This window comes from Rhea americana, unplaced genomic scaffold (genome assembly GCF_003343005.1).
Source record: "Rhea americana isolate MKP2758 unplaced genomic scaffold, rheAme1 scaffold_2, whole genome shotgun sequence".
Taxonomy (NCBI): domain Eukaryota; kingdom Metazoa; phylum Chordata; class Aves; order Rheiformes; family Rheidae; genus Rhea; species Rhea americana.
The window spans coordinates 5647120-5658491 of NW_028186149.1; the positions used below are offsets into that span (position 1 = coordinate 5647120).

The following is an 11372-nucleotide window of genomic DNA, read 5'->3' on the forward strand; positions in this document are numbered from 1 at the left end:
GGCACATTCCAAATCTCTCTCTACCAAGGAAGAAATAAAGATGGGAATTGCCTGGGTCAGATGTGTAGTCAGTGCAGGCTTGTGGCCACAGAGTTAAGAGGGCCTCCAAGGTTTATTCTACTTATAAACACCATAACCATTGCTGCTGTAAGTGGGACTTGTGTCAACCTGGAGGGGTCCAGCAGAGCGCATTATGGTAAGGCAGTGTCAACATCCCAAGAAACATTTCCCTGGGGAACTGATGCCTCTTGGGAGTGCCAGTGAGCAGATGCTTCCTGTAGAGTAGCATAGCTCCAGAGATAAGAAATGTATTTCCCTTATGGGGCAACTGCTAAGAGCTGCCTGCAGCCCAGGAACAAGCCTTTCCACTCAGGCAGCATCTTCTGCTGATGAATTGGGCTCCCTGGATTCTACACTAAAAACATGACGTCTTTCTTTCCTTTTAAACTCTTAGATGACAAGGGAAATCTAAAAAGCCTCATACTGCTTCTTTTTGAACCATGGCTGTTCTTATCTGCAGAGCCTGCTTATAAAACAATTCTACATAGTGGGATAGCTCATATGACAGTTATCCCTGGGAGTATTACAGCACCAGCTGCAGTGTCTATTTGTAAACAAACTCTAAACCAAAATTTAGTCTTCTGTATGTGTGAAGAAAGGCACACTGAAATATAGTTATTCAGAGCTAACTGAGAAAATGTAGTCCATACTGAAAAAATAAATTAACAGTGCATTTATAAATAATTGTTAAGTATAACAAATGAATTAAATTTTTAAAAAGCATAATAAAGCATCTCTAACAGCTGGGGAGCAATTAGCCTTTGACTGCCCACTGATATGAAATGTCTACTAAYGTAGTCCACCAGAGATGCCTTTCTTTTTCTAAGGAAGAATGGCAACCACCTGCAGTTCCTGATTATGTTACTGCTGACTAGTATAGGTACATTTTTACATCCCAGAATCTTCATTCTCATTAGCGATAAATAAATAATAAACCCTCATCGTTCAAGGAGTCATCATTGCAAAGAAAAGCTTCAAAGTGAAGCCTTGGTCTGTGACCTAATGCTGTGCCATCCGTCTGCGGTCTGCTGCTAGCCTGAGCATCTGAGCTTCAGACAGGAGAGCACTCCCATTCAGTTCTGTGGGCCACTTGCATTGAATGTCTATGTTAATTAGAAGGACAATGTCGTTATTTCTTTGTCAAGTTTATCAGAGACATCAAGCTACTACTGTTTCTGCTTAGTTTTTTTTTTTTTTTTTTTTGAGAGGGGGAGGGGGAGAGAGAGAGTGTGATAGAGAGAGGGAGAGAGAGAGAGAGAGAGAGAGAGAGAGAGAGAGAGAGAAGGACTGATACTTTAGAATACAAAGGCTAACTTTCTAACTTTCTGCTGTACTTTGAAGGTTACTCAGCCCCCAGCAGGCAGGAAAACAAGGATCAGAGAGGGAAAGGATTCTCTCTACCTGTGGCTGTAGCAATATATCAGGATTGCAGTGTATCAGGATTGCAGCATGTGAAATATCCCTTGTGCTATGCCAGGTGAGCAGTAGTTGTTCATGGATGAACTCCTCCCCTTTCTCTCTCTGTCCTTATCCTTTCATTCAGCAGGTAATAGCAATATCTCTATTAAGAAGCAGAGTCCCTGGGACCAGCTGCTTCTGCTGCATAGAGCCCATGTCTTGATGGTGCTGCATGTCCCAAGGCCTAAACCAAACACATGTATGACTAAAACTAGGCTGATTATCCTCCAAATCTGGTGCTCTGGCAACTGCACATGTGGGATCTCCTTTGAACCTAAAGCCAGGCTTTTTGTTACAGCTATTTTCTTTACCTTTATTCCTCAAACAAGTTATTTTTCTGAAAAATTACAAGTAAATCTATTTGGATTTTCTGTTTGGAAATGCATAAACACTTGTTATCAGTAGGATTAACCTATGCATATATTTTAATTCTAATACATGTTGGCACTGTGCAGCCCAGTCCCCTTATTCCTTCATCTGTGCAGATGGTTTTGGGAACAGTGCTGCATAGCACTGAATATATCCTCTGCCAGTAAGAGGGAAAGTGTAGATTATAATGCTGTTGCTGTCCATGTTGTAGTGTCCTATTTTTTCTGTAATTAATGTATTAGGAATTAGCTTCACCTTCCCCAGCTCAACACACACAGCAGTGAAGAGGATGGGATTTGACCACTCCTCTGCACACCTGCATGCTAGCAGGTAAACAAAGCTAAGGTTTGACAAAGAGATACTACATTGTTTGCTCCCCAAAGCTGAGAGTAATTTCTCTTTAGCTCTATTTAAATGCCATACACTTCTGGATTAGATTATTGCTTGTAGATTACAGTGATTTACACCAGAATGCACCATTAAGACATATAGAAACTGCAAATAATTCAGCATCTGGTTGTACCTCACAGAAAGATACCATGCACAGACATCCTAAGGTGGTAAGATCTGTTTTGGCTAGCAAGAGTTCTGGGGCTAGCAAAGGTTTGGATGCCAGCTGCTCTCTGAGATACTTCTGTCCCTACTGTCATGGCAATGGCAGTTATTTGGGACACTCATTTTTGGTATGGCCTGGTTGAAGCTGCTAAAATTAGCATTTTAGTGTGGCATGAGTTCCTGTTTGGTCTACCAGAACAAGCTGTGATGGTTCTCAGGCAGYGCTGCAAGGTTGTCTGATTTTCCTGAGGATTTCTCTGGAGAGATGTCTCAAGCATCAACTGGAAGATGAACAAGGTTCCAGGTAGGTCCAGGGGATGTTAGGTTCTGTGACTTTCTGCAGTTTTGAAGGAGGAAAATGATTTTTGTGGGTGACTGAGAATGTTTCCTATTATACTGCTGCAGGTGAAGTGTTAAAACAATACCCAAAACACTAGATTCTGCTTTACTTGGAAATAAATAGACTGGGAACTTGCTAGAGGTCATATCAACAGAATGGGTTTGAATTTCCTTTTAGTTGCATGGCAGTATACTGGGGGGAAAAAAAAGATTATCTTGAGGAAAGTAGCAGACTTCTGTTTAGGCTGTCAGGCTGTGGCACCACATGAAAGCAGGAAAAAAAAAGTTGCTCTCACTACAGTTCACTACAGCCTATAACAATATGGATTTTGGTCTGCTGGTCTAGGAAATTAACTCCTCTGCTTTGCTGAAGGCTATCCCCAGGGTAAAAGTGGCAGAGGTTAATGTATGCTGGCTCCTCACTTYTGGCAGTTCACAGTGATATTAGCTGAAACCATTCCCACTGGCCTGCTTGCTCACAGCCTTCCCTATGTTAGGTTATGCAATTGAAGTTGGAAGTAAGACAGATTACAGCACAGACTGTAAAATAAAAATACAATTAATTTCCATTAAAAATGATATCATTCATGTTAGCAGCCATCACACTTTGGAATAGATCCTGAATATTTAAGAGTCAACAACAGCTTGCTCAGTCTCTACCAAATAAACAACCTGGCTTTGCTTTACAAAAAATCCACAAAGTTAAGGCATAATGAATTACTTGAAATCAAGATTTCCAGCTTCAAAGAATAAGTTAACTCCAAGTTTGAGTTCTAAGTATTTCAATTAAAATTCTTCTACAAARTGAAAGCAAGACAACCTTTAGATTATAAGAGAACAGAAGTCTGATACTAGCTTTTACAACACTTTACATAAAAATTACTATATTAAAGTGGAAAGTACCCTCTTTTTTTATACTCCATCTCTAGCTTTGTGATCTACATATGGTAAGAAAAAAATCAGCAAAGAGGATCTGCAAATTTGAAGCCCTTGTTGCACTGCCTAGTATCAGTCAGCTGGGTAAGAATTCACTTCTGCCATTGTAAAAGGTTCAGAGGTTCATGGAGCCCAGACTGCCTCAGTTTTCAGCTTCTGAGCACCAGCTAGAGATGGGACAGGCATCCCAGCCAATCAGCCCTAGTGATTAGGTGGCCATTTGTAGCTGRGGTGACTGGAAACAGCCTTTTAATAGGAGCACTCCACAACTTGGTGTAGTGTTCAACAGGGTTTTGAGGTGTTTTGATGATGTCTCTCTTTTGTAGCCCACCAAGATTAACACTCATAGCCTAACCCTGCAGTTGCAGATAATTAAATGACAGGATTCTTCTAGAAACGAAGGTATAGCTCCCTGAATTCTCCATCCTGCAGATTTCAGGTTTTAAATTTTATGCATTAGACATAATACATGTTAAGCAATCTAATCCAGTCTGGTGTTTACAGGCAGATAGTGCATATATTTTAAATAATTAGTTCTATGCTATTTTTAAAAAATCCTGGATTTCCCAGGAGTTTTAGCCCAGGGATTAGGGAAGCTGCTCTCAGATGTAATGGGTRAATGCAGTCTCTATGTAAGTAGGTCATGCTGTACTTAGGTATATTTAGTTATTTGTTCTTATGTTCTTCCCTACTCTTCCTGTATAATAAACAAACAAGGTAACTAAGTTTGATTCCTAATTGCCTCTTAAAGGATGGCAGAATTCTGAGATTTCATAGGGGTCTTTTTAATGCATTTTCTAACAATTGCATGTTTATGATATGTTTTCTTTCAGCTAGAAAATAATCTTCTTGTTGCTTTAGCTGCATTTTCCTTTAATAGTGCACAAACCCCAAAATTCAGACACAAGTTGGTTTCTGCTTCTTCCTAGCAGATCTCTTATTACTAAGACATTGTTACTTGTTCAAAATATCTTTCAGTGTTTGCTACTGTATTCCAATATACATTATTCTTAAAAAAATTAAAACTAAGCTATAATTGCCAAAATAAATTGCATAGCACATATTGTCATGCACCAGTCCCTTTGATTGATTGTCTTCTAACTTCATTTCCTTGTTTACTTGCTAATTGTGGAAATGCTTGGTAATTACTGCAAATATATGAGGTCTACTGTAATAATAATATCTGTAACATTAATGACATTTTTGTACTAAGATTTTGGTCCTGTTTGCTGTTTTAACATACAGCTGGCTTCTGAGTATCCTGCTCTTAATTTCTTAGAAACATAATTRTAATTGAAAAACTCAACTACTGTTCTGGATGGAGGGAAGAGCAATTGATAAAATTTATCCGATGTGATTGTAAAGTTTTTCCTCTTGAAAGAGATATTGCTAAAATTTGCCCCCATTATCAACTCCCTATCCATATCCTTCCTACAGAGATCAGATGTACCCCATCATCCCTAAAACAGGAGAGGCTAAGCAACAAAGCAAAATTAATTCAGTGGTCCCCCAAAGATAAACCAGAACAGTAATATCAGACACATCTGGCATCTGTATCAAAGGCTGGAATTTTGTAACCATGAGAAGAGCCAAAGTATTTTGTCTCACTACTAATACTTGTTGTTTTTAAATGAAGATACTGGGTTAAATCTATTCCTTGGCATTTTCCTTGACCAGAGCAGTAAGGTACTCATTGGCTTTTATGCAGTGTAAAAAGAGATTATTTACCCACCTGTAACCAGGGTTATAGCACCTATGCTGCGGACAGAGGTTGCCCATAGCGGTATCACATAACCCAGAACAGACTAGAGGTGCTCAGAGAGGCTCTGCTTTTTTTTTAGTGACTCCATCTGACTATCTGAGCTGTGATTTCCATATGTTGCTAACCTTCAGCAAACAGGCATACCTAGTGCTTGAAAAAAAGGGTGTCAGTCAGCAGCGTTCAATGGCCCTGATGCATCCCAGAGACAGCACCAATGAATTGATGGCCTGTGAATTGCACTCTCCAAAACCACCAAAAGCAGAACCATAAAACAAGACTGTATGTATCTGTATGTGTGTAGGTTTCTTAAGATGAAAATCTTGTCAACTGAATATGGGTTACAAAACTTTRTATAAAGGGTTGGTGGCATTGTCTAAGAGAAAAGAGAAATCATATTCAGCAAGAGTACCTCTAATGCAAGCAGACAGATAAGAATGGGTCAGGAATACCCAGGCTTTTATTGCAGCTAGCTCTCAGCTAGTACAGARGCACTGGCCTGAGATGAGAGAATATCCAGACAAATATCCTAAGACTGGTGAGCTTTTACTGCAAGATGCTCTACTAACTTAAATTATCCCTATTACTCCTTTAGCTTCATAGCAAAGATTTCACTTTGGCAATTCTACAATGAAAATCTCAGCAGAGTCATCACCTAAATTTAATTACTTAAAAATGCACTGATGCATAGGACAGCCTGGGACAAGGCTTGCTGGTGGTTTTACAGCATACAGACTTTGTAACTTTGTAACTCTCAGCAAAGTCATTAAGAGAGTCTGGATCCAAGAGCACATTCATAACCAATTATTGCAAAGATCAACATGGCCTTTGCAGAAAAACAGAAAGGGCACTTGAGAGAACTGCGTAAGTACAAGAAATAAATGCATACCTCTCTTTTCATCAAATCATGATATACAGGAAAATGGAAAGGATTAAAGATGATAATCCAAAAAAAATAAGAAATTGCATTTCTTTCATTTCCCCACAGAGTGTCCCCATTCCACTATTCATGTTCAACAGGAGAACACTTCTTTGAGTAGGGAAATAGTCCCTAAAGAGCAGCCTACAAAGGTTTGTTAAACACATATTTATCTCTTTTTAAAAGGTATTACCTTGATAGCCTTAACATGACAATCTAAAAGTTCAATTTTACTTATCCTAGAGGAAGAGGGGAAAGAATATGTTCTTTGATGACAAGATGATCAGATGACATTTTTATGCATATATATAAATCCACTGGATTTGACAAAACTTTTCTACTTTGGTATATAGATAAATGTAATATGTACATGTAATATTTAAGTTCATATAATAATAAACTTAGGTTCCTAAATAATCAGATGTCCTTCTCATATTGTAAATTTTTAGGTTCTATATTTATTAATTTTTATGTACTGGCAATAAAATCTTACAGTTTTAAAATGTTGGATACATTTTAGGGTTTTTATCTGTCATGCATTATGCTGCTAAGTGTTGTTGGCAAGAGTGTCTAAGCACTTTGAGACTTTTTTTTTCCCTTAAATGCTTGGATGTTGGTTTATTTTATAACTGTAAGCTGGAAAAGGCAGGTGTGCAGGTGAAAAAAAAAAGAAAAAAGAAAAGAAAAAGAAAGAAAGAAAGAAAACAGAAAACAGCTGGCCAAGCTAAGTTTAAGAACTGTCCAAAAGTCTGTTTTGACTGTTAATAATTTTGCTCCAGTATGGATACAACATTAGAGTGCCCTTAGCACACATTCCTGGGACTTTTTTATTGATCAGTACATGAACAACTTGTCTCAGAAGGTTTAGAAAAATGTACCATCAACCAGTGATCTGCTATATGATTAGACAAAGGCATGATCATTTTCAAGCTTTTTACTTGATTTCAAGCTATATAATGTACATATGGAAGAAAACTAATGCAATCGGCTAGAGAAAACTCTTACATTCTTTCATGGAATAACTAGTGCAGCAATCTGTTCTGTGCTTTTTTCCTACAAACAGTTTTGTATTCATTTTAGATTAAAGTTAAAACATGATTATATTTTGTTTGGTACTTTGTATTATGCAGATGATTGCTTAATGCAAAAGTTCAGACATTCTTAATTTTTGTTGATTAAAAGCAGAAATGAAACAGACATTGGCTTGTGAGACCTGGTTTACATCACCCTAACAGATGTATCATTCACCAGTAGGCAAGCAATTTGCACTGAAATAGCTCCAACAATTTGTCCTCAAACTTTTAGTTACAGTTACAATCCCTGAGACTAGGAGGGAGATGTGCTACATCTGATAGATCTAGAAGGGACCTGGTTGAACAAATCTTTCCTGTAAGACACCAGACACATATGCAGCTAGACTAAAAGAACATAAAAAGAGCGTCTCTGTATAACTTAGAAACACTTACACATATGTTTAATTTTACTATCAGGGAAGAGGGAAATGTGGAGGAGGAGAACAAATGAGTCTGGAGGAAGAGGCATAATAGTCTGGCAAAACAACAAAAAAAAAAGATTTTTAACGTTGTCTTGTGCCTGACAGAGACTCCCTTCAGCCTTGACAAATAGTCCGATTTGTCACAGTGGTATCATGAAATGTGTATAGTAATTGTTTGTAGAAATAGCACTTTAATTTGTAATAACATGAAAAAAAGGCCTTTTATAAAAATGAACTATTGATTTTATTTATTGTTTTCCCCATATAGTAGGTGGAGGAATAGAATCTACTGATGCTGAAAGATTGTTATTAGCTAGGGCTATCACAACAAAGTTTCCCCCAAATGTGTCTCCTTTCTTCTATTCAACATTTTCTGTCCAGGAGGAAGAAGAAAGTACTGGCAATTTGGCTTAGGTTTCCACATGCCAGAATTCCTGCCTCCATGCTGCCAAGTCTCCTCATGCATGCGTGGTATCCTGATGCTGCCCAAGCAGGCTGGATGTACTGTGCCTGTACATGAGCCTGGAGGAGTTCCAGGTGTGTTACGTACATTGCACACTGCATAGGGGGTGGATTTCAGGTAGCTATTTCTATTATATTATTCTTCTGATGACACACTTTCCTTTTCTCTCCTAATTTTATTCCTCTTGGCCCCTATAAAATCAAAAAGAAAGAAGCTTTCACTTCTTCCTTTTTGAGTTAATTTCAGTAAATTTTGCTGAGGTGTTTGTATTTTTTCCATTAGTGTACATTTATGCATTCATATGTTGTTAAAATGGGCTACTACGCTACTCTATTTGCTCCTGAGATAAGTAGTATATGCATGTGAAGGATGTGGTATAAACCCTTTAGATGACAACACTATGTTGTGGATTCATGTCTCATTGTTATTTCTCTCCTGATGATGATGCAATGCAGTGCTGAAAGTTCAGATGCTATGACAATGTTAGTCGTGATTGATGAAAGAACTTCCTTTTCCTCCTGGTAGTTTGTATAGAAAAGCTCTTTCAATCGYCTTTTCTTTAACCTGAATTCAGGAAAAAAGAACCTAGGCAAAGAACCTAGAAATCACATAAAATAGCTTTCTATACATAACAACATTTTAAGGCCTGCTGTGTCACATGTGATTGAAGTTACTGTTATCTCATTGAATCCACTTTTTTTCAACAGTCAAGTGAGCTATAAAATATTAAACTTTAAAAAATTGTAATGGTTCACAACTGAGTACTCCTGCAGGAGTTATTGTTTAGAAGAAAATTAACTCAGACTCACAGAATCCTTCAGGTTGGAAAAGAATCCTCTGTAAGTCTCTGCTCTAATCTTCTGTGCAAAACAAGGTCARCAATGAACTTAGGCCAAGCTGCTCTGAGTTTTGCCCAGCTGGGTCTTAAAAATCCTAAAAAAGAACAGATTCCACAACCTCTCTGGGCTCCTGGCCCAATGCTTGACTGGCCTCATAATTATTTTCTTCCTGTCACATCCAGTCAGAACCTTCTTTTTTTTCAATCTAGGACCATTATCTCCTGTTCTCCTGCTAGTAAAAAGCCTGAATCTGTCTTCTTAGTAACCTCCACTTAGGTACTGGAAGGTTGCTATTAGGTCCTTCCTAAGCTTTCTTAAATAATGCTAAGCTTTGAGAGAAAGAAATGCTGCAGTAATTTAGGACCACCAATGAGCAGGTGGCCAGAACCGTATTGTAATTACAGCTTTTGTTGACTTTTTTTGAATGCATGAGATGTAAGTGCAGGCATCATCTTGGGCAAGTCAACTAATTCACTTCAAACACTCACCATCTCAGCCATTTCAAACGTAGCTTCAGAAGTGAAAAGTCAGACCCACAGAATTTCACAGATCACACACTAAAACCCGAGCACAAGCTAAAGCTGAATTTGGTTGAACAGCAAAACAGAAGTAATTTTTTGCAATTAAGAGTACTGGGCAACATCAGAACTCCCTGCTCACATTTCTGATGCACACAATCTCCACCTAGAAGCCTTTATAGACTCAGTGACATCAATCTGCGCATTTGTAATTACAGCCTACATTGCTATCACAAGGCAGCTTTGCACAAAAGCTTATGCAGTCCTAGGAGAATCATCTAGGCCTACAGCTACCTCCATCACAGAAAATGCAAATGTCTTCACAGATAAGATGCATAACATCTTCCTCCAAATAGACTAGCTCACACCCACCTAGCTAGCTAATAACAAGCTATACTTCAGCAAGATTACACAAAATTAAGCAGGAGATTCCCAAGAGAATATTGGCAATATGCTAGACTTCAAGGTATATGCATTTTGGGATGCTGCAAAGTAAGAGGTTGTGGATAAATAAAAGTGATGTCTAGGGAAGGGCAGAAATCACATAAAAAGCTGAACTTCTTTATTCACTTTGTTTGGAATAGAAATGCAAAATAATGTAAAAGTAAAAACATAAAAAYATGGGTACCTTAGCCTTTACAAAAACATCACTTTCTCCCCAAAAAAGGTGTCCCAAATACTGGAAAAGTTACAATTATCCATTTAACATGAAGTTATGTAAAGAAATAATGCTGCTATATAATGGAAAATAAGGTATTTAGAAAAAAGCAGGTACTTCACCCCTTGACATTATCTCAGTTGTGGGAAAATAAATCCTTATTCAAAACATACTTATTTTAATACAATTGTTTGACAGTTTTGGTCAAGGATAAAGACTCTACTGTGCAAAACACTGAAAAATGCAAAAGAAGCCTCTGATACAAACTACTACATTTAGGCATGTGTTAAGACAAAAGGTATTGCAGGTTTTACAAAGCCCTCTCAAACTTCTACAGAAAAGTTGACTCTCTTCATAGCAAGTGAACCTTCTATTTTTCTCCTGCCTGAATTTGCCATTATTCTGCTGAAGTGTTCTTTTGTTATTGGATAGCACAAGAAGAGACTTTTTTTTCTGTACCCGTTACAAACTTAACTAGCTAAATCGCTCCTGAGCCCTCGCAAACCCAGTTTTCTCATTTTTGTTCTAGGACCGGACCATCCTCCCCACTCTTCTTCTGACCGCTTTGGTTTGTGGGCTCTGTGAAGCCAGTACCCAGCACTCTAACAAGGGCACGCGTCCTTCGAAGCCTCCCCCTCGTATTCTCTGGTGGTAAAACCGGGTGAGTGAAAATTTGGGGCGTATTCGCACGGCGGTCAGAAGTTATCTGTTAACACCGCAGCGACGTGGGCACAGCGTTTCCTCCCCGAGCTCTGAAGGGAGGCGAGGCGGCGGCCCGGGCTGGACGTGGCGACCCTTCAGGGCGGCCCGCACACGCCTCGCACCTAACACCGCTGCACGGCAGCCATCTGGGGAAACAGAAAACTGGGGGAAACCCACGTGTTTCCACAGAATTACAGCGATGTCGGAGGCGACTGACCTCTCTCCTCGGCTTTCGGGAGGGACCGGGCGGCGCGGCGGCCCGCGGTGGCGGCGCGCGGCCTCGCGCGGGGCGCCTCGCCCTC

At 39.0% G+C, this 11372-nt stretch overlaps 1 protein-coding gene across 1 annotated transcript in view; it reads left to right on the plus strand.

The window, feature by feature from the left end:
- Positions 1-6297: 6297 nt before the first annotated feature.
- Positions 6298-11372, plus strand: part of PYGO1 (pygopus family PHD finger 1) — a 19188-nt gene continuing 14113 nt past the window's right edge. The window contains exon 1 of the mRNA XM_085303661.1: positions 6298-6340. Within this exon, the coding sequence (XP_085159787.1) occupies positions 6298-6340 (43 nt within the window). The remainder of the gene's footprint in view (positions 6341-11372) is intronic.